At 44.3% G+C, this 24851-nt stretch overlaps 1 protein-coding gene across 1 annotated transcript; it reads left to right on the top strand.

Moving 5' to 3' along the window:
- Positions 1 to 1009: 1009 nt before the first annotated feature.
- On the top strand, positions 1010 to 24382 carry st8sia2 (ST8 alpha-N-acetyl-neuraminide alpha-2,8-sialyltransferase 2). The gene is made up of 6 exons (XM_046293732.1): positions 1010 to 1411; positions 15687 to 15743; positions 16192 to 16335; positions 16431 to 16688; positions 21772 to 22065; positions 23858 to 24382. The coding sequence occupies exons 1-6, from the start codon at positions 1314 to 1316 to the stop codon at positions 24141 to 24143; spliced, it is 1137 nt and encodes a 378-aa protein (XP_046149688.1). The 5' UTR covers positions 1010 to 1313; the 3' UTR covers positions 24144 to 24382.
- Positions 24383 to 24851: the final 469 nt, after the last annotated feature.

Here is a 24851-nt window from a genome sequence, read left to right as displayed (position 1 = left end):
TCGGTGGACTTGAAGCAAAACCAGACAGAGAAACGGAGGTAGGTCGGTATTGACAGGCTGTCTGCTGATATCAGAATGCTGAACATTTAGAATGATTTGGAGACGCTTTATGTAGGTCTTTCAGATATACTTTGCAGGATGTTTTTGTGCTGACTCACAGTTGTAGAAAAATCATATTCATTTACCTCAGTATCACAGCCCATACAACCCATATCACTCCATGCAACAAAATCCTTAAAAGGTTTTATGGAGCAATCCATTTCCAATGTCACTTTACAGATTTATTGGAATGCTGTGCTGAAAGAGCACTATTGGTTTATGAAATAAATCAAATACAGAATACCAGTACGCTGAGCCAGTAAAGTGACCAAATGTATATGCAAATGCATATGATTTGAGAACATGCTCTATTTCATTCCTCTCTTAAGTCTTCAATCCCTCACCCTACCATCTGCCTGACAAAGGACATTTTTTACTGACTCAACATGACTATAAATAAGACAAGACAACCAGGCAGTAGAAAACTGAAAGGTTTTGCATTGATCATATTGGGGTGAGGCCAGTAATACAACTCAGACAGGACAGTAAGCTATTCAAAGGACAATTTAAGATATGATGAAACCAGAAGGCTACCCAATAAACTTCTTTATGATACAAAATTCGATTTTTTAAAACATTATCTCAACAAACCTGACCTCACAAAGGCACCAATGACAGATTATAGTATTATGTGTCTATTATAATGCTATTCACATGATGAATGGTTGAATATAGAAGGTGAATAATAATTTGATCACATATGCTAGTCTACTAATGCCTGATGGTCCTTTGAACCTGGTTATCAATGTCATGCAGCAATAGTGATTCCAATTCAATGATGATCAGACAAAGGTAATAGATAGTATCCAATAGCAGCCTAGCCTAAAGCCTCAAAGAGCAGCCATAGGCTGCCCTACAGTAGAAAGCCATAAAGTGCCTGTCCCTTTAAGGTTTGGTATTTTCCATATTGTTCGTGCGTGTCTCAATCGCAATGTAGTTTCAAACACAATCTTTCAAAGTTTGACTGGGAAATTGAGGTGAGGATGCAAACAGTGCCGCTGCCGTTTGGAAAAAGGAAGAGAAAAAAAATACGTTATAAAAATATATCAACCTGGGATTTGTTCCGAGACAAATGGTCTTCGTTCAAGATTAACATTGAATAATAATGGTGGAGATAATTGAGTAAAATCTATCAATTTCAACGATTAAAAGGATAATGTATTCAATCAATTTAGATTTTTGTCGCTTGGATTAGTTCTGCAGCCTTCTCAGTCATGCAGTTAGAATTCCGAACATTGATGTTTGGAATTGTAACACTGCTGGTTATATTTCTGATAATTGCTGATATTGCTGAAGTCCAGGAAGAAATTGGGTAAGTATAGCGGTGTTTCTGATTAGTTTTGTTCGTGATTTATGTTGCACTATAAACGTGTTATCTAGATGTGAAATTGCATTATTCAAAGAAATTGAATTTTATGTTCATGTGCAAATTGTTTTCGATGCTGCGTTATATTCACTCATTCAGTAGAACTTTAGAAGACATTGAGTGCTCCTCCAACGTTAACATTTCTCCAGTAGGCTGTAGGCTGTTAGGATACATTTGCAGTTTCCTTCCAAAACGCTATACATTTTCTGAAATGTTGGTAAATTAGCTTTTATTGTTTAAAGATATTATGAAAGAGATTAGTGTGTTTTTTCACTATCTAATCATGGTATGGGGTTGTTCAATGACAGACCTATTTGTTTAAAATCTATGGCTTGATGGTTTCTTTTGCAAAATGCTACATATCAGTTTAGCGCTCAAATATATGAGTAGTACTGCTAGGTTTTAAATAACTACATTTTTTATGAAGAAATGTACCAAATGATACATTTGTGACGTCAATATTATTATTATTTTTTGTAATACAGTAATATGAGATCTGTATGTAAAACATTTACATATGACCTTTTAGTAATTTAGCAGATGCTCTTATCCAGAACGTCTTACAGTAAATGGATTAATCTTAAAATAGATAGGTGAGACAACCACATAAAGTATTACTATCAAATATACAGGATACAAACATTTTTATTTCAAATCAAATCAAATTGTATTTGTCACATGCGCCGAATACAACAGGTGTAGTAGACCTTACAGTGAAATGCTTACTTACAAGCCCTTAACCAACAATGCAGTTTTAGGAAAATACACCCAAAAAAGTAAGAGATAAGAAAAAAAATGAAGGAGCAGCAGTAAATAACAATAGCAGGGCTTTATACAGGGGGTACCAGTACAGAGTCAATGTGGAGGCTATATACAGGGGGTACCGGTTCAGAGTCAATGTGGAGGCTATATACAGGGGGTACCGGTACAGAGTCAATGTGGAGGCTATATACAGGCGGTACCGGTTCAGAGTCAATGTGGAGGCTATACACAGGGGGTACCGGTTCAGAGTCAATGTGGAGGCTATACACAGGGGGTACCGGTTCAGAGTCAATGTGGAGGCTATACACAGGGGGTACCGTTTTAGAGTCAATGTTCCAATGTGTGGGGGCATCTGTGTCGAAGTAATTGAGGTAATTATATACATACAGGTAGGGTTATTAAAGTGGCTATGCATAAATAATAACAGAGCGTAGCAGCAGCATGGGGGGGGTGAAAATAGTCTGGGTAGCCATTTGATTAGCTGTTCAGGAATCATATGGTTTGGGGGTAGAAACTGTTTAGAAGCCTATTGGACCTAGACCTGGCGCTCCGGTACCGCTTGCCGTGCAGTAGCAGAGAGAACAGTCTATGACTAGGGTTGCTGGAGTCTTTGACAATTTTTAGGGCCTTCCTCTGACACCGCCTGGTATAGAAGTCCTGGATGGCAGGAAGGTTGGCCTTGGTGATGTACTTGGCCGTACGCACTCTGTAGTGCCTTGTGGTCAGAGACCAAGCAGTTGCCATACCAGGTGTTACATCTTCTCCTGCCACGCCCTCTACTGCTCATCCTGTGTCTCCTTAACCTGCCACCACTCCCCCAGTGCTCTCTCCCTTTCTCTCTGTGTGTGATTGTGCCTGTTTTCCTTGCCTGACACGGTTTTCCCCTCAGCTGCAGTTCTGCCCGCTCTGACTCTGGTTCCTGTCTTCAGTCCCACGTCTCCTCATCCTGCAACTCTGCCCTGGATTCTCCACTCTACTGCATCCTTGGATTCCCCTCCTGCCCTGCTTACCCTCTCACTCCAGCCTAAGCCTTCGCACCTGGTTTCCTGCAACCTGCCCAAGCTTCCCCTGGCCTGCACTCCATCTTCCCCCTGTGTTTCAATAAATACCTTGGTTACTTCATCCCAGTCTTCTCGTCTGAGTCTGCTCTTTGTTTTCCCTGTTCCACTCTGTGAAACAGTACGATCTGGCCAAAGAGATGAACCCAGCTGACTCAGATCCTCTCCACCAAACCCTCCCTGGCCAAGGCGCCCTGCTTGAGCAACATGACCAAGCCCTGAATGCCCTTTTGGAGCACATCAAGTAGTTTTCACGCAGCCTGTCTAACCTATAGGGCCAAACCTTCGCCCAGAGCTCACAACCAGTCCCAAGGCCTTTTGCCGTTTGTTCCGACTCCCGAGCGCCACGATGGCAACCTCAGAGCTTACAGAGCCTTTTTAGTACAATTTTCACTAGTATTTGAGCAACAGCCCTACTCTTATGCTAGTGAACGGACCAAGATTTCCTTCCTGTTTGGCTGCCTCCGTGGAGCAGCGCTTTCCTGGGCCACGGCGGTGTGGGATAGATAGTCCCCCATCTGCTTCTCCTACTCCAGACTCACGGAAGAGATGAAGAAAGTCTTTCGACCACCCGGTCTGCGGTAAGGATGCCGCTAAACGATTCCTGTCCTTCCGTCAAGGCCCTTAGTGTTGCTGAGATGGCATGTGAGTTTCACTGAGAGCGGCTGGAATGAGGAGGCCCTTCAGGGAGCATTCCAGAACGCACTCATTGAGACCATCAAGGATGAGATGGTGTCCAGGGATGAGCCGGATGGACTTGATGAACTCATCTCTCTCGCCACCCGCATTGACAACTGTCTCCATGAGCGATGGAGGGAGAGAGTAGGTAGGGTTGCATGCACCATAACATCTGCTTCAGCGCCTTCTCCGACTGCATCCCTTTCCAAGGCTCTTCCTGATCCTGAACCCATGCAGCTCGGTCGGGCCTGTCTCTCCAGAAAAAGGCAGCGGCGCATCGGTGCTAGGAGCTGCCTATACTGTGGCCAGGTTGGTCACTTTGTCTCCACTAATTCTCTGCGTCCATCAAAAGAGGGGGCTCGGCAGTAGTGGGGGATATACTGTTGAGCCAAATCGTCAGCCCATCTTCCCACAGACCCCTGCTTGAAGGCAACCTTGTGTGGCAGAGCCAGGCTTTCCCTCTGTCTATTCTCATGGATTCGGGCACCAACGAGAGCTTCATGGACCGAGGTGTCATTACTCAGTTGGGCCTGGCCACTGTCCCACTCGATTCACCTCTCGATGCAACTCTCTCAACAGACAGCTCCTTGCCCTAGTCTGTGAGAGAACCTTCCCTGTAAACCTGTGTCTCTCTAGAAACCACCGGGTAAAGATCAATTTCCACATAATCGACTGTCCTTACTCCCCCCTGGTTCTTGGCCATCCATGGTTAAAGCTACACAACCCACAGACTGACTGGACCACCGGAAAGGTAACCACTTGGAGATCCTTTTGTCACTCAGATTGTCTACATTCTGCTCTGCCCCTGCCTTGTCTGTGCCCCAGTCAATTCCAAAACCTCCGGACCTGTCATCAGTTGCTCCAGAGTATCACAATCTAGCTCCTGCGTTCAGTAAGCACCGCGCCCTGTCTATGCCGCCTCATCGGCCGTACGACTGCTTCGTTGACCTCCAGCCTGTAGCTCCTCTTCCTAGTAGCCGGTTATTTAACCTCTCTCGCCCCAAGCAATAGGCTATGGAGAGGTACATAAAATCAAATCAAATCAAATGTATTTATACAGCCCTTCGTACATCAGCTGATATCTCAAAGTGCTGTACAGAAACCCAGCATAAAACCCCAAACAGCAAGCAATGCAGGTGTAGAAGCACGGTGGCTAGGAAAAACTCCCTAGAAATTATTATTAAAGGCCAAAACCTAGGAAGAAACCTAGAGAGGAACCAGGCTATGTGGGGTGGCCAGTCCTCTTCTGGCTGTGCCGGGTGGAGATTATAACAGAACATGGCCAAGATGTTCAAATGTTCATAAATGACCAGCATGGTCGAATAATAATAAGGCAGAACAGTTGAAACTGGAGCAGCAGCACGGCCAGGTGGACTGGGGACAGCAAGGAGTCATCATGTCAGGTAGTCCTGGGGCATGGTCCTAGGGCTCAGGTCCTCCGAGAGAGAGGACACCGAATAGGACAGGAGAAGTACTCCAGATATAACAAACTGACCCTAGCCCCCCGACACATAAACTACTGCAGCATAAATACTGGAGACTGAGACAGGAGGGGTCAGGAGACACTGTGGCCCCATCCGAGGACACCCCCGGACAGGGCCAAACAGGAAGGATATAACCCCACCCACTTTGCCAAAGCACAGGCCCCACACCACTAGAGGGATATCTTCAACCACCAACTTACCATCCTGAGACAAGGCTGAGTATAGCCCACAAAGATCTCCGCCATGGCACAACACAAGGGGGGCGCCAACCCAGACAGGATGACCACATCAGTGAATCAACCCACTCAGGTGACGCACCCCTTCCAGGGACGGCATGAGAGAGCCCCAGTAAGCCAGTGACTCAGCCCCTGTAATGGGGTTAGAGGCAGAGAATCCCAGTGGAAAGAGGAGAACCAGCCAGGCAGAGACAGCAAGGGTGGTTTGTTGCTCCAGAGCCTTTCCGTTCACCTTCCCACTCCTGGGCCAGACTACACTCAATCATATGACCCACTGAAGAGATGAGTCTTCAGTAAAGACTTAAAGGTTGAGACTGAGTTTGCGTCTCTGACATGGGTAGGCAGACCGTTCCATAAAAATGGAGCTCTATAGGAGAAAGCCCTGCCTCCAGCTGTTTGCTTAGAAATTCTAGGGACAATTAGGAGGCCTGCGTCTTGTGACCGTAGCGTACGTGTAGTTATGTACGGCAGGACCAAATCAGAGAGATAGGTAGGAGCAAGCCCATGTAATGCTTTGTAGGTTAGCAGTAAAACCTTGAAATCATCCAGGATTCTCTGGCTGCAGGACTTATCAAGCCATCATCCTCCCCCGGTGGGTGCTGGGTTTTTCTTTGTGAAGAAGAAGGATGGGTCCCTGAGGCCGTGCATAGACTTCCGTGGGCTAAATAATATCACAGTAAAGAACAAGTGCCCCTTGCCCCTCATCAGCTCTGATTTTGCTCCCCTCCATAGTGCTGCAGTGTTTTCCAAACTCGACCTCCGGAATGCCTACCACCTTATCCGCATGAGAGAGGGGGACGAGTGGAAGACTGCATTCAACACACCACTGGGTCACTTTGAGTCACTTTGAGTATTTGGTCATGCCTTTTGGTCTGACTAACGCCTCTGCTGTTTTCCAGAACCTAGTCAATCGTGCTGAGGGACGTGATTGGGCACTTCGTTTATGTCTATATTTAGATGACAAACAAGGATCCTGAGGCTCACCAGCAACACTAGCCAAGTTCTTCAACCGCTGTTGGAGAATAAGCTTTTTGTTAAAGCTGAAAATGTGTGTTCCATGCTGCCTCATAGTCTTTCCTGGGTTATATTATTGCACAGAGACAGTTACGTATAGACCCTGCCAAGGTCTTGGCAGTCACAGAGTGGCTTGCGCCCCCCCAACCTGAAGCAGCTACAGCATTTCCTGGGGTTTGCACATTTTTACAGACGTTTCATCCACAACTACAGCCATTTAGCTGCACCTCTCACCTCCACCTCCACTCTGTTCCACTGGACTCCTGAGGAAGAGGCAGCATTCCTGGAACTCAAGCTTTGCTTCACCTCTGCTCTGGACCTTACTCAACCCGAGCCAGGACTCCAGTTCATCGTGGAGGTGGACGCCTCTGACACCGGGGTGGTGCTGTTCTGTCTCAACATTCTTCCTCTGATCAGAAGGTCCACCCATGTGCGTTCTTTTCCTGTAAGATCTCACCAGGCAGTGATGCAACCCGTCAGGATGCTCTCGATGCTGCAGCTGTAAAACCTTTTGAGGATCCATGCCAAATCTTTTCAGTCTCCTGAGGTGGAATAGGTCTTGATGTGCTTGGACCATGTTAGCTAAACAATGGATATATAGCCTTTTGCAACAACAAAAAATACAATTATACACATTTAAATTCTATGAATAAAAAATCTGAGAACAGTAATATTTTACACACACACATGACGGTACCCATAAGCAATAATGTCTGATGAAAAAACACAAATGTGAAGAATTGAGGGATATAACGTTTTGGAAATGAACTCTTCAATTGTGTCCATTTCAATGTTACAAACCGCTGTCCATTTGTTGACACATTCTACTCCTATTTCTTTACTGTACATCTTGCATTTTTAATCAAACCTTTCACCCTAGCTATACCTTTGTGATATCCCAGTATAATAGCCTAATGCAATTGACGACAGATGTTCAACAGACGCTCTAGACCTGGATCTACAAAGACCAATTTGTCTGCAGTGTAGCCTCCATGCATTATATAGTAGGCTCCAGTATCTTGAAAGACTACCTTCAGATCCTGTGTGTGTGTGTGTGTGTGTGTGTGTGTGTGTGTGTGTGTGTGTGTGTGTGTGTGTGTGTGTGTGTGTGTGTGTGTGTGTGTGTGTGTGTGTGTGTGTGTGCGTGCGTGCGTGCGTGCGTGCGTGCGTGCGTGCGTGCGTGCGTGCGTGCGTGCGTGCGTGCGTGCGTGCGTGCGTGTGTAATCTTGGCACTTTACTTATGGGGTGCATGGATGGAATAATTGCTACAAAACTAGGGGAGTCCTAACACATGGGATCAAAAGTAGGCTACATAGTATAGAGAGAATGGACTGGTAATCAGATAGTTTCAGGTCTAACTCTACACTGTTAACTCTCTTCACTGCATAATACTGAACTCTCTAACAGCTGTGTCAACTGGGTTTTGCTCAAATTGTATTGCTCTTTCATAATAAAAACTGTATAGTCACTATTTTAGAAGACATACTATCACAATAGACCAGACCATTGTATCAAAAGGAACCAGCCCAAGACTTGGAAGCCCATTTTGCTTTCCACATCAAACCCTGGTTTTGTTCAACACTTCAGTGTATCCTGTGTGCACTCCAGCTCCAGTCATGTTATGGTATACAGGGCTGTTTGGTGGGTGGATGTGTGGATAGAAGATTACTGTTTGATTTGTTACTGAGAGCAACAGACTGGAGACAAAATGAACAGTTCCCTTTCAAATCAAATCAATTTGTATTTGTCACGTGCCGAATACAACAGGTGTAGACCTTAACGTGAAATGATTAACCAGCCCTTAACCAACAATGCAGTTCAAGAAATAGAGTTATATTTACTAAATAAACTAAAGTAAAAAATAAAATAAAAAGTACCACGATAAAATAACAATAACGAGGCTATTAACAGGGGGCACCGGCACTGAGTCAATGTGCAGGGTCACGGGCCAGTCAAGGCAGTTTGTACATGCAGGTATGGGCAAAACAACCGTGCATAGACAATAAACAGCGAGGAGCAGCAGTGTGAAAACAATGGGTGGGGGGGATGTCAATGTAAATAGTCCGGGTGGCCATTTGATTAACAGCAGTCATATGGCTTAGAGGATGTCATAAGGTGAATGCACCAATTTGTAAGTCGCTCTGGATAAGAGCGTCTGCTAAATGACTTAAATGTAAATGTAAATGTAGGTAGAAACTGTTAAGGAGCATTTTGGTCATAGACTTGGCACTCCGGTACCGCTTGCCGTGCGGTAGCAGAGAGAACAGTCTATGACTTAGGTGACTGGGGTCTTTGACAATTTTTTGGGCCTTCTTCTGACACCACCTAGTATATAGGTCCTGGATGGCAGGAAGCATGGCCCAAGTGATGTACTGGACCATACGCACTACCCTCTGTACTGTCTTACGGTCGGATGCCGAGCGGATGTGTGGATAGAAGATGGATATGGATGTACTAGGCGGTGATGCAAACGTTCAGGATGCTCTCGATGGTGCAGATGTAGAACTTTTTGAGGATCTGGGGACCCATGCCAAATCTTTTCAGTCTCCTGAGGAGAAAATATTGTATTTGTGGTGCCCTCTTCACAACTGTCTTGGTGTGTTTGCACCATGATAGTTAGTTGGTGATGTGGAAACCAAGGAAATTAAAAGTCTTGACCCACTCTACTACAGTCCCCTCGATGTTAATGGAGGCCTGTTCAGCCCATCTTTTCCTGTAGTCCACAATCAGCTCCTTTGTCTTACCTCACTGCCAGGTCTCAGACCTCCTCCCTATAGGCTGTCTCGACGTTGTCGGTGATCAGGCCTACCACTGATTGTGTTTGAGCCGTGTTTGGCCATGCCGTCGTGGGTGAACAGGGAGTATAGGAGGGGACTAAGCACGCACCCTTGAGGGGCCCCAGTGTTGAGGATCAGCATGGCAGATGTGTTGTTGCCTACCCTTACCACCTAGGGGCGGCTCGTCAGGATGTCCAGTATCCAGTTGCAGAGGGAGGTGTTTACTCCCAGGGTCCTTAGCTTGGTGATGAGCTTTGTGGGCACTGGTGTTGAATGCTGAGCTGTAGTCAGTGAACAGCATTGTCACATAGGTGTTATTTTGTCCAGATGGGATGGGGCAGTATGGAGTGTGATTGAGATTGCATCATTTTTGGTTCTGTTGGGGCGATATGCCAATTGGAGTGGGTCTAGGGTTTCCAGGATGATAGTGTTGATGTGAGCAATGACCAGCCTTTCAACACCTTTTGTGGCTACTGATGTGAGTGCTACGGGGCGGTAATCATTTAGGCAGATTACCTTTGCTATCTTCTGAGCCCTGCATCAGAAGACTCTTCTATCTTACACAGATACAACTCTTGAAGCTTGGAAGATACAGTTCTGCCTTCTGATAGAACAAGAATCAAGCTTCTTGTGGCTGTAAATGTTAAGTACCTGGAACAGTTGGTACTGTAGCACTTTATTTTACAGTACAGAGATGACCTGGTATTTATTACAAATAATAATAATAATAATCATATGTATGTGGTAATTACAGAGTAATAACATATTAATTACAACCGTTTGTTTCATGAAGGAGCTTTCCGATATTGGAACATCTCTCCCCTCCAAGAACAATAGAAGAGTTTTGTTGCTCCCTAGATAGCACAGCTAGGCCTGACACCTTCATTTGAGCAGACTGAATGCTCCTGGCTCCTTGTCTGCTGCCTGGCATATTAGTGATTCTACTTGCCTCTGTAATAACTGACTCAAGATGTAATTGTACATACTTAATTGAGACACACTCAATTTGCAACATCCTTTTGCACATAATGGAGTCGTACTATTAGAGTACTGTATGTTTGCTCTAATTTAATTTCTGGAGCTTTATGGTTTTATAAACCCCATGAGAGTTGGGACTTTGTAGAAGATATGTTAGCCGACTTAATCGTCTTTTCTTTAATACATTGATGTTGCTGTCATAAAAGGCAATAATGGTCAATGTCTTGAGCAGTAGTCCATGCTGCTCATAGTGTACAGATTGTATATCATTCAGGGTTGATCTATACAAGATTTATAGAGGATGTTTAAGCAATGTTGACCAACTACAACTCTATCCAGACTCACAAGTAGAGGTCGACCGATTATGAGTTTTCAACGCCGATACCGATTATTGGAGGACCAAACATGCCAATACCGATTAATCATCCGATTTTTATTTATTTATTTGTAATGATGACAATTACAACAATACTGAATGAACACTTATTTTAACTTAATATAATACATCAATAAAAATAAATCCATTTAGCCTCAAATAGATAATGAAATATGTTCAATTTGGTTTAAATAATGCAAAAACAAAGTGAGAAGAAAGTAAAAGTGCAATATGTGCCATGTAAAAAAGCTAACATTTAAGTTCCGTGCTCAGAACATGAGAACATATAAAAGCTGGTGGTTCCTTTTAACCTGAGACTTCAATATTCCAAGGTAAGAGGTTTTAAATTGTAGTTATAGTATTTATAGGACTATTTCTCTCTACACCATTTGTATTTCATATACATTTGACTATTGGATGTTCTTACAGGCACTTTAGTATTGCCAGTGTAACAGTATAACATCTGTCCCTCTCCTCGCCCCTACCTGGGCTCGAACCAGGAACACATCGACAACAGCCACCCTCGAAGCATCGTTACCCATGCAGAGCAAGGGGAACAACTACTCCAAGTCTCAGAGCGAGTGACGTTTGAAACGCTATTAGACCGCACCCGCGAACTAGCTAGCCATTTCACATCTCGGGAGTTGATAGGCTTGAAGTCATAAACAGTGCAATCCTTGAAGCACAGGGAAGAGCTGCTGGCAAAACACACTAAAGTGCTGTTTGAATGAATGCTTACGAGCCTGCTGTTGCCTACCACCGCTCAGTCTGACTGCTCTATCAAATATCAAATCATAGACTTAATTATAACATAATAACACACAGTAATACGAGCCTTTCGTCATTAATATGGTAGAATCCGGAAACTATCATTTCGAAAACAAAACATTTGTTATTTCAGTGAAATATGGAACTGTTCGGTATGTTATCTAATGGGTGGCATCCATAAGTCTAAATATTGTTGTTACATTGCACAACCTTCAATGTTATGTCATAATTACGTAAAATTCTGGCAAATTAGTTCGCAATGAGCCAGGTGGCCCAAACTGTTGCATATACCCTGACTCTGCGTGCAATGAATGCAAGAGAAGTGACACAATATCACCTGGTTAATATTGCCTGCTAACCTGGATTTCTTTTAGCTAAATATGCAGGTTTAAAAATATGTACTTCTGTGTATTGATTTTAAGAAAGGCATTGGTGTAACGTCGTTTGTCTGTTGTATGAAGAGAGTCAGACCGAAGAGAGTCAGCGTGTAGGTTACTCATGACTTTAATGAAAATAATGGCGGTACATGAAATAACTGAATGAAAACAAAAACAACAAACGGAACGTGAAACCTATTACAGCCTATCTGGTGAACTCTACACAGAGACAGGAACAAACACCCACAAATTACAACGCGAAAGTCAGGCTGTGTAAATACGGTTCTCAATCAGAGACAACGACAAGCACCTGACTCTGATTGAGAATCGCCCCAGGCAGCCAAGCCTAACTAGACACACCCCTAATCAGCCGCAATCCCAAATAATACAGACCCCAATACGAATACAACATATAAACCCATGTCACACCCTGGCCTACCCAAACATATAACAAAAACACAAAATACAATGACCAAGGCGTGAAAGAACCTCCCCCCTAAGGTGCGGACTCCCGGACGCACCTCAAGAGCATAGGGAGGGTCCGGGTGGGCGTCTGTCCATGGTGGCGGTTCTGGCTCGGGACGTGAACCCCACTCCATTAATGTCCTATTTCCTCCCCTTCGCGTCCTGGGATAATCCACCTTCTCCGCCGACCATGGCCTAATAGTCCTCACCCTGATCCCCACATAACTGAGGGGCAGCTCGGGACAGAGGGGCAGCTCGGGACGGAGGGGCAGCTCGGGACTGAGGGGCAGCTCGGGACAGAGGGGCAGCTCGGGACCGAAGCAGCCCGGTACTGAGGGGAAGCCCGGTACTGAGGGGAAGCCCGGTACTGAGGGGAAACCCGGTACTGAGAGGAAGCCCAGTACTGAGAGGAAGCTCAGTACTGAGAGGAAGCTCAGGCAGATAGTAGGCTCCGGTAAATCCTGGCTGGCTGGTGGAACTCGAAGAGACCGGTTGTCGAGCAGATCTGGAAGAGACCAGTTGTCGGGCAGATCTGGAAGAGACTGGTTGTCGGGCAGATCTGGAAGAGACTGGTTGTCGGGCAGATCTGGAACTTCTGGCGGATCCTGGCAGACTGGCGACGCTGGGCCGACTGGCGGCACTGGGCAGACTGGGAGCACTGGCGGAGCTGGGCAGACTGGGAGCACTGGCCGCGCTGGGCAGACTGGGAGCACTGGCCGCGCTGGGCAGACTGGGAGCACTGGCCGCGCTGGGCAGACTGGAAGCACTGGCGGAGCTGGGCAGACTGGAGACTCCGGCAGCGCAGGAGAGGAGAAAGGCTCTGGCTGCGCTAAACAGGCGGGAGACTCCAACAGCGCAGGAGAGGAGAAAAGCTCTGGCTGCGCTAAACAGGCGGGAGACTCCCGCAGCGCAGGAGAGGAGAAAAGCTCTGGCTGCGCTGAACAGGCGAGGCGCACTGGAGGCCTGGTGTGTGGTGCTGGAACTGGTGGTACTGGATCTAGGACACGCACAGGAAGCCTGGTGCGGGGAGCTGCTACCGGAGGACTGGTGTGTAGAGGTGGCTCTGGATAGACCGGACCGTGCAGGCGCACTGGAGCTCTTGAGCACCGAGCCTGCCCAAGCTTACCTGGCTCGATGCCCACTCTAGCCCGGCCCATAGGAAGGGCTGGTATGTGCCGCAGTTGGCTCTGCACCCGCACTGGAAACACCGTGTGCTCCATAGCATAACACGGTGCCTGCCCGGTCTCTCTAGCCCAACGGTGAGCACAGGGAGTATGCGCAGGTCTCCTACCTGGCATAACTATTCTCCCTTCTAGCCTTCCCCCCCAAAATTTTTTTGGGGTGACTTTCCGGTTTCCAACCGCGTCGCGTGCTGCTTCCTCATACCTGCGCCTCTCCGCTTTAGCTGCTTCTATTTCCTCCTTGGGAAGGCGATATTGTCCCGGCTGCGCCCAGGGTCCTTTTCCGTCTAATTCCTCCTCCCATGACCAGAAGTCCTCATATTGCTGCTCCTCACAATTAACAGGGAGAGTAGGCTCAGGTCTGACTCCTGACTCAACCACTCTCTCTCTGCGCTTTCCCCCGTTACTTTCGGTTTTCGCTCTGTATAGCCGTGCTTTCCTTTTTGACTCCATACGTCTATAGCCCTCTTCGCATTGCTGTAGGGAATCCCAGGCGGGCGCCTGCACTCTCTCTGGGTCGGCCGCCCACCTGTCAATTTCTTCCCACGTAGTATACTCCATGCTTCTGCTGTCCATAACGTCCTCCGTTAGATCCTGCCAGTTCACACGCTGCTCGGTCTGTGAGTAGTGGGTGTTTCTGTAGGATCGTTCGTCTGTTGTATGAAGAGAGTCAGACCAAATGCAGCGTGTAGGTTACTCATGACTTTAATGAAAATAATCGCGGTACATGAAATAACTGAATGAAAACAAAAACAACAAACGGAACGTGAAACCTATTACAGCCTATCTGGTGAACACTACACAGAGACAGGAACAAACACCCACAAATTACAACGCGAAAGTCAGGCTGTCTAAATATACGGTTCTCAATCAGAGACAACGACAAGCACCTGACTCTGATTGAGAATCGCCCCAGGCAGCCAAGCCTAACTAGACACACCCCTAATCAGCCGCAATCCCAAATGATACAAACCCCAATACGAATACAACATATAAACCCATGTCACACCCTGGCCTACCCAAAAATATAACAAAAACACAAAATACAATGACCAAGGCGTGACAATTGGTGTTTATGGTTTGGTTCAGTCGTGCAACGATTGCGCTTTTTTGCAAATGTGCTTTGTTAAATCATCCCCCTGCGTTGCATCAATTATATGCAACGCAAGACACGCTAGATAAACTAGTAATATCATTAACCATGTGTAGTTAACTAGTGATTATGATTGATTGATTGTTTTTTAGAAGATAAGTTTAATGCTAGCTAGCAACTTACCTTGGCTTCTTATTGCATTCGCGTAACAGGCAGTCTCCTCGTGGAGTGCAATGAGAGTCAGGTGGTTAGAGCGTTGGACTAATTAAATGTAAGGTTGCAAGATTGAATCCCGGAGCTGACAAGGTAAAAATCTGTCGTTCTGCCCCTGAACAGGCAGTTAACCCACTGTTCCTAGGCCCTCATTGAAAATAAGAATGTGTTCTTAACTGACTTGCCTAGATTAAAAGAAAATCGGCCAAATCAGTGTCCAAAAATACCGATTTCCGATTGTTATGAAAACTTGAAATCGGCCCTAATTAATCGGCCATTCTGATTAATTGGTCGTATTCTTCTCACACGCACCGGTAACAGTCAGATTGGTAGATCATTTGGTGTGTCATGTTAAACCCCTCAGGTGTATACTTAAGATACCTGAGACATTGAGGTACCTAGCTCTACCAGGGATCATATGACACATTTTTCTCACATGCTTCTTTAACGACATGAATGGCTTTCAGCACTCATGGATCAGTGTTACACCAACAACAGGTCTGTTTCACAGTCTGACTGCGTTTTGATGCATGCTCTTCTCTTTCACGTTCATGTCAATGTGATGAGCCTACTGCTCATCTGAATACACATTAAGAGCATAGCCATGGATATTCTGACAGCCTGAATTATATGTGATGCCTGGAATTTGATTAAACCACCTCTTGCCCCTCACACGTCATGTTCTGCACGATTCCATTCATCTAAAAATCATATGATGAATTATTCTGATAGTGGCTAAAATAACTTTTTCGTTTGTCTAGGAATATTGGAGGTTCCAGAACATTGTACTTGCACAGCCTCATCCCCAAGCTCAACAGGTTTGTCAGGCTGACCTGCTCCTTCTTCCATTGCCTTCTGGTTTTATAATACTCATCAATTCTGTTATTCTAACCTTTTATTTGCTTTCCCCTTTGAGATATTATGCTTGCAGACTTGTCAAATAATTAACCGACTTAATACACATGAACATATCAGCAGTGGATTACAGAATTGTGTGTATCTAATTTAAATTATTAATACATCACCCAATTGATGTACATTCTCAGGTGTGCAAGTGATAGACAAATAGAACTTCCCTGGGGTTTGAAAATAAGTATCACAGGCGTGAAATTGACTGGCTTTCATTACACATTGGATAGCTTTACACACATGACATCGTTGTTCATTCACACTGCTTTTTCAAGTGATGATTTGAGTTCTTATGTCACATGTATCAAAGTCATGTTGCCTTTAATTTCTAATGGATGCCTCGCTGTCCTATTGTAGAAATGTAGCAGTGAAAGCCAATCCCACACCTTTAGGGAATGAAGGGGAGGAAAAGAGTCCTGCTTCTCCTTCAGGCTTGAAGAATGCCACCAGGCTCCCTTCAGATAACTGGACCTTCAACAGAACCCTCTCCAGCCTCATCAGGTAGGAATTACAATCCTCTTCTGCATTGGTCTCTTTTAGGTCTCACACTCCCATAAGCTGGGTATTCCTTCATGGATGACCTCTTTCTTCTATAGGAAGAACATCCTGGGGTTCTTTGACCCAGAGAGGGACATCTCTATTCTGAAGGGCACATTGAAACCTGGAGATGTCATCCACTACGTCTTTGACCGTCAGAGCACTACCAACATCTCAGAGAACCTGTACCAGTTGCTACCCACCGCATCCCCCATGAAGAACCAGCACCACAGAAGCTGTGCCATCGTAGGGAACTCTGGGATCCTACTCAATAGCAGCTGTGGGCCAGAGATAGACTCTCATGACTTTGTAATCAGGTGAGGTTCCCATAACAGCTATTCCATAAATTGAATTGATACAGGTGATTTTCAGTAGTGCGTTAAGGCATCTCTGTTTAATTAAGCAATCTTCTCGTATAAAAGGGAATTATGAATTTTTTGCTGTATTTTCAGTGAAATATTCAGGATAGTAATGAGTCTCTCTCTATAAAAGCACTATTCATCTTTATACTCATCTAACTGTTATGTAAGCACAGTCCCTTGGATTGAACAAATACTTCACCTTGAGGAATAAATGCCACTGAGCTAGAACACGCATTGTCCACACCTTTGAAATACCCGCTACTTTTTTGACCTTCAAGTTTGTTTGATGATTTACAGACTTTTAGAAATGAGCAGCAATTAAATTCCTTCTGGGTAAATGTGATATTTTAAAAAGCTACTGCTGTCTACCCAAAATTTAATGAGGTGCTTTAGAGAAGCACTGCCGTTAGTTCCTACGACTGCTACACTCATGTACCAGGGGAGAATGTCTGTCTGAAACCATCCGTCAGTGCTGCTCTGTGCGAGTGTGTCAGCAAATGGTTTCTGGGAGTAGGTTATTTATTGCTACTCACCGGTTTATCTGTCAGTAACAACAAAGTACGACTATGAATTGTAATGTTACAGGGGGAAGAGATCCAGTTTGCCTTACTGTGTCGCCAGTACGGCAAGGCATTGTGATTATGATGAAGAGAGAGGTATCTGAACTAATTAATGGGAATCGGGAATCATTGCCCAGTATGCAGAATTAAGTGAAACCACAAGTCCAAATTACCTATCAAATAAAAAAATAAAAATGCATTTATCACATGTGCCAAATACAACAGGTGTAGTAGACCTTAAAGTGAAAGGCTTACTTACAAGCCCTTAACCTGTTGTGACGAGCAATCCCGTATCCGGGAGCGTAATTATAGCCTCAAGCTCATTACCATAACGCAACGTTAACTATTCATGAAAATCGCAAATTAAATGAAATAAATATATTGGCTCACAAGCTTAGCCTTTTGTTAACAACGCTGTCATCTCAGATTTTCAAAAAATGCTTTTCAACCATAGCTACACAAGCATTTGTGTAAGAGTATTGATAGCTAGCATAGCATTAAGCCTAGCATTCAGCAGGCAACATTTTCACAAAAACAAGAAAAGCATTCAAATAAAATAATTTACCTTTGAAGAACTTCGGATGTTTTCAATGAGGAGACTCTCAGTTAGATAGCAAATGTTCATTTTTCCAAAAATATTATTTGTGTAGGAGAAATCGCTCCGTTTTGTTCATCACTTTTGGCTAAGAAAAAAAAACTAAAATTCATTCACTACAACGCCAAACTTTTTTTCCAAATTAACTCCATAATATCGACAGAAACATGGCAAACGTTGTTTAGAATCATCCTCAAGGTGTTTTTCACATATCTATTCGATGATAAATCCTTCGTGGCAGTTGGGTTTCTCCTCAGTAGCAAACGGAAAAGTACTTGCAGCTGGAGATTACGCAATAATTGCAACGGAGGACACCAAGCGACCACCTGGTAAATGTAGTTTCTTAGGGTCAATCTTCCAATGATATGCCTACAAATACGTCACAATGCTGCAGACACCTTGGGGAAAACGTGGAAAGGGTAAGCTGACTCCTAGCTCCTCCACAGCCATATAAGGAGTCGTTGCCATGAGGCGGTTTCAAAAAATGCGGCACTTCCTGATTGTATTTTTATCTGTTTTTTTTATGTAACATCAGTTCTGTGGCACTCACAGACAATATCTTTTCAGTTTTGGAAACGTCAGAGTGTTTTCTTTCAAAAGCTGTCAATTATATGCATAGTCGAGCATCTTTTCGTGACAAAATATCTTGTTTATAACGGGAATGTTTTTCATCCAAAAATTAAAATAGCGCCCCCTATATCGAAGAAGTTAATCTACCCATTGGATCCGATTTCAAAAAGCCTTTACAGCGAAAGCACAACATATGATTATGTTAGGTCAGAGCCAAGTCACAAAAACACACACAGCCATTTTTCCAGCCAAAGAGAGGAGTCACAAAAAGCAGAAATATAGATCAAATTAATGACTAACCTTTGATGATCTTAATCAGATGACCCTCATAGGACATTATGTTACACAATACATGTATGTTTTTTTCGATAATGTGCATATTTATATCCAAAAATCTCAGTTTACATTGGCGCATTACGTGCAGTAATGTTTTGATTCCAAAACATCCGGTGATTTTGCATAAATACTCATAATAAACATTGATAAAGATACAAGTGTTATTCACAGAATTAAAGATAGACTTCTCCTTAATGCAACCGCGGTGTCAAATTTCAAAACAACTTTATGGAAGAGGCATAATCTGAGTACGACGCTCAGAACCCAATCCAGCCAAAGAAATATCCACCATGTTGGAGTCAACAGAAGTAAATATTCACTTACCTTTGATGATCTTCATCAGAAGGCACTCCCGGGAATCCAAGTTTGACAATAAATGACTGATTTGTTCCATAAAGTTCCATAAAGTCCATAATTTATGTCCAAATAGCCACTTGTTAGCGTGTTCAGCCCAGTAATCCATCTTCGTGAGGCGCGAGCACTACGTCCAGACAAAAACTCGAAAAGTTCCATTACAGGTCGTAGAAACAAGTTAAACGATGTATGTAATCAATCTCTAGGATGTTTTTAACATAAATCATCAATAAGGTTCCAACCGGAGAACTACATTGTCTGTAGAAAAGCACTGGAACGAGAGCTAACTCTCTCGGGACCGCGCGTCACGAGCCTGATACACTCTCCAGACCCATGACTCATTCAGCTCCCATATCCCCCTCCTTTGTACCAGAAGCCTGAAACAAGTTTCTAAAGACGGTTGACATCTAGTGGAAGCCTCAGGAAGTGCAACTTTACCCCATAGACACGGTGTATTAGGTAGGCCAAGTTTAGAAAACTACAAACCTCAGATTTCCCACTTCCTGGTTGGATTCTTCTCAGGTTTTCGCCTGCCATATGAGTTATGTTATACACACAGACATAATTCAAACAGTTTTAGAAAATTCAGAGTGTTTTCTATCCAATACCAATAATAATATGCATATATTAGCATCTGGGACAGAGTAGGAAGCAGTTCACTCTGGGCACACTATTCATCCAAAAGTGAAAATGCTGCCCCCTATCCCAAAAAGGTTTTAACCCTCCCATGACTGTGTGGCCATGCCCGCCTCCAACTCAATCATCAAGTTTGCAGACGACACAACAGTAGTGGGCTTGATTACCAACAACGACGAGACAGCCTACAGGGAGGAGGTGAGGGCACTCGGAGTGTGGTGTCAGGAAAACAACCACTCACTCAATGTCAACAAAACAAAGGAGATGATGAGGGAGCACCCTCCTATCCACATCGACGGGACAGCAGTGGAGAAGGTGGAAAGTTTTAAGTTCCTCGGCATACACATCACGGACAAACTGAAATGGTCCACCCATACAGACAGTTTGGTGAAGAAAGTGTAACAGCGCTTCTTCAACCTCAGGAGGCTGAAGAAATTTGTCTTGGCCCCTAAAACCCTGACAAACATTTTACAGATGCATAATTGAGATCATCCTGTTGGGCTGTATCACCGCCTGGTGATAAGGAAACTGCACCGCCCACAACCGGAGGCAAAAAACCTGTCCTCCAGGACACCTACAGTCCCGATGTCACAGGAAGGCCAAAAAGATAATCAAGGACATCAACCAGACGAGCCACAGCCTGTTCACAGCCTGTTCACCCTGCAGTACAGGTGCATCAAAGCTGGGACCGAGAGACTGAATAACAGCTTCTGTCTTAAGCAGCCATCACTGACACAGAGAGACTGCTGCCTACATACAGACTTGAAATCATTGGCCACTTTAATAAGTGGATCACTCGTCACTTTTAAAATTCCACTTTATTAATTTTTATATATCTCATATGTATATACTGTATTCTGTACCATCTATTCTGTACCATCAGCATCTTGCCTATGCTGCTCGGTCTTCACTCATCCATATATTTATATGTACGTGTTCTTATTCCATCCCTTTACTTACATAGATTTGTGTGTATTGGGTAGTTGTTGTGAAGTTGTTAGATTACTTGTTAGATATTACTACACTGTCGGAACTAGAAGCACATGCATTTCACTACACTCACATTAACATCTGCTAACCACGTTTATGTGGATTTGATTTGATTTGACCTGAGCTCAATTTCGAGTCTCATAGCAAAGGGTCTGAATTCTTATGTAAATAAGGTATTTCTGTTTCGTGTTTTTTATAAATTTGCAAACATTTCTAAAAACCTGTTTTCGCTTTGTCACTATGGGGTATTGTGTCTAGATTTGAGTTACGTTTTTTAAAATCCATTTTAGAATAAGGCTGTAATGTAAAAGAAAAAATATGGAAAAGGTCAAGGGGTATGAATACTTCCCGAAGGCACTGTATATGGTGGAAGAGTAAATCCCCAACACCCTTGCTGCAGGAGTGTCAGATCAAAGTGGAAATTGCAAGACAGGTCAGGATAAATTGGCAGAGAAAGACATGGTTTAGCAAGGGCAGTTAGCAGGGAGGGAGTGATGAGGGATTTGCTGAGGTATTCAGGCAGGGAGATAATCCCTCTACTCACAGCAGTGCTCAGCTCCACCCACCTCTGGCTCTCACACAGTAGCCTCACATTCTACTTTCATAGATATAGGACACTTTTTTCCATTTTAGATCATTATCTCTCTGTGCATTGGCACTGTTTAGTAATCATTTTTACTGAGGTCAATCAAATAACTTTCTGTGAACGCCATACCAATACACAGCTGCATGACACATGGAATACATTAATTAAGGTTTTCAACCCTGATCAAGGTGTGTTTGGTATGGGATTATTCTTAGCTGACTGATTATGTGCCTAATTCAGGTTGAACAATGTCTGAGCTACCCAAATGAGTGTATGTGGTGTTTAGAGCTTCTGGAGGACAGTAGGATATGGACAATTTATAACTTCTGGGTATTGACCTCAATATTTCTGGCAGACTAATCAAAAGGATGAAGTGATAGCATAATAATTTATATGCATGTCTCTTTGCAGATGTAACCTGGCGCCAGTGGAAGAGTATGCTGGGGATGTGGGGCGGCGCACCAACCTGGTGACCATGAACCCATCGGTGGTGCAGCGGGCCTTCCATGACCTGGCCAGTGAGCAGTGGAGGGAGCGCTTCCTGCAGCGGCTCCGGGGCCTCAGCGGCAGCGTGCTGTGGATCCCAGCCTTCATGGCCAAGGGAGGAGAGGAGAGGGTGGAGTGGGCAATCCGTCTCATCCTGCTGCACACGGTGGATGTGCACACCGCCTTCCCCTCACTGCGCCTTCTCCATGCTGTCAGAGGGTAAGACAAGGAGGGAACACGTGTGCTCTTTGTGACACTGCAAATCAAATCAAATCAAATTGTATTTGTCACATACACATGGTTAGCAGATGTTAAATGCGAGTGTAGCGAAATGCTTGTGCTTCTAGTTCCGACAATGCAGTGATAACCAACAAGTAATCTAACTAACAATTCCAAAACTACTGTCTTATACACAGTGTAAGGGGATAAGGAACATGTACATAAGGATATATGAATGAGTGATGGTACAGAGCAGCATACAGTAGATGGTATCGAGTACAGTATATACATGCACTAATCTAGCAGCAGTTCACAGGTCCCCTGCTATTTTTAAACACAGCATTACACTTACTCTAAAGGCCGTTGGTGACCAACTTACTGCCGCTTACTGCTGCTGGCCTCTCTGTCTGCTGTTGGATTTGCAGAAGGAGGACAGTTAGACGGAGGACAGTTAGATAGGGACAGCAGGACTAGTATTTTCTGTAGTATAGTTAGGCAAAAAGCCTGCAATCTTCTCTGAAAGGGCAATAAAAGTTTTGAAATGCAGGGAAAACGCTAATCAAATGCAGTGCATGTCTATGACATTTTAGCAATACTGGTTTTTGATAAATGCTCATTATGCCAAACTGAATACTTTCCCCTGGGCTTCTGCTTCTCTGACTACTAGATGCCCTTTAAATATATCATAATTTCGCTTCCCCATTGACCTGCTAGTCCAGAGAGTCTACTGCTAGGAGAGTATCTATAGGTCCTGGTGGGACAGACTATGAGTGAGAGGACCAGATGGACCTTGCTTTGTTACTTGCGGCCCCAGACCCAATGTCTTATCACAATTCAGCTCCTCTACTCAAGTCCACTGGCTCATAAATCAAATCAAATCAAATGTATTTATATAGCCCTTCGTACATCAGCTGATATCTCAAAGTGCTGAAAACCAGCCTAAAACCCCAAACAGCAAGCAATGCAGGTGTAGAAGCATGGTGGCTAGGAAAAACTCCCTAGAAAGGCCAAAACCTAGGAAGAAACCTAGAGAGGAACCAGGCTATGAGGGGTGGCCAGTCCTCTTCTGGCTGTGCTGGGTGGAGATTATAACGGAACATGGCCAAGATGTTCAAATGTTCATAAATTACCAGCATGGTCAAATAATAATAATTACAGGCAGAACAGTTGAAACTGGAGCAGCATCACGGCCAGGTGGACTGGGGACAGCAAGGAGTAATCATGCCAAGTAGTCCTGAGGCATGGTCCTAGGGCTCAGGTCCTCCGAGAGAGAGAAAGAGAGAATTAGAGAGAGCATACTTAAATTCACACAGGACACCGTATAAGACAGGAGAAGTACTACAGATATAACAAACTGACCCTAGCCCCCCCCGACACAAACTACTGCAGCATAAATACTGGAGTCTGAGACAGGAGGGGTCAGGTGACACTGTGGCCCCATCCAATGATACCCCCGGACAGGACCAAACAGGAAGCATGTATCCAGCCAGAGATCTAAGTGAAAGCCACCACATAGGGAGGGAATGGCACTTATTGTTTGGGCTTATTCAATAGGGTCGTGGTGTGTTTACAAGTGTATGCTAGTTCAATAGATTCTATAGAAAAATGTTCAGATATTAAGGAAAACATTGAACACTCACTGATAAATAGCTCAAGCCTAAAACAAACATTCTTAAGATTTGTATACATTTTTCTTAAGACATCTGAGATTTCTTTCTTAGATGTCAAGTCTCTTGGGTGCCTTGAAGGACCATTTGATTGTTTACTCTCCCTCTTCATTCTTCCTCATCAGGTATTGGCTGACTAACAATGTCCAGATCAAGAGACCCACTACTGGTCTGCTGATGTATACCATGGCCACTCGCTTCTGTGAGGAGATCCATCTGTATGGCTTCTGGCCTTTCCCTCAGGATTCACAGGGGAAACCAGTCAAGTACCATTACTATGACACTCTGACCTACAAGTACACATCCCATGCCAGTCCACACACTATGCCATTGGAGTTCAGGACACTGAGTTCACTCCACAGACAGGGGGCGCTGCGACTCAACACTGGCTCTTGTGATGCAGGAATGTAATCTAAAAAAGCAGCATGGAATGTACACTGAGTATATCAAACATTTCGATCACCTTCCTAATATTGAGTCGCCCCCCCACACACACACTTCTGCCCTCAGAACTGCCTAAATTCGTCCGGACATGGACTCTACAAGGTGTCAAAAGCGTTCCACAGGGATACTGGCCCATGTTGACTCCAATGTTTCCTACAAAGTTGGCTGGATGTCCTTTGGGTGGTGGACCATTCTTGATACACAAGGGAAACTGTTGAGTGTGAAAAACCCAGCAGGGTTGCAGTTCTTGACATAAACCGGTGCACCTGGCACCTACTACCATACCCTGTTCAAAGGCACTCTCTGACTGGCACACATACACAATCCGTGGCTCAATTGTCTCAAGGCTTATAAATCCTTCTTTAACCTGTGTCCTCCCCTTCATCTATACTTATTGAAGTGGATTTACCAAGTGACATCAATAAGGGATCATAGCTTTCACCTGGATTCACCTGGTCAGTCTATGTCATGAAAAGACATATTGTATGAAACTGTTACAGGACACTTTAATGAAGCTATGAATTGAGTTCCATGACAGTATGTAGGATCATGCATGTCTAATTTGGGCTCATATTGTTGCCCTACAAGAGACATGAGCAGTGAATAATTTTGAAAACATGTTTACAGTAACCTGTGAAAATGATCTAAAACATAAACGTGTTGCTTTGTTCATTG

The sequence above is a fragment of the Oncorhynchus gorbuscha genome, linkage group LG02 (assembly GCF_021184085.1).
Source record: "Oncorhynchus gorbuscha isolate QuinsamMale2020 ecotype Even-year linkage group LG02, OgorEven_v1.0, whole genome shotgun sequence".
Lineage (NCBI taxonomy): Eukaryota > Metazoa > Chordata > Actinopteri > Salmoniformes > Salmonidae > Oncorhynchus > Oncorhynchus gorbuscha.
This window is presented reverse-complemented; position numbering and strand designations above follow the sequence as displayed.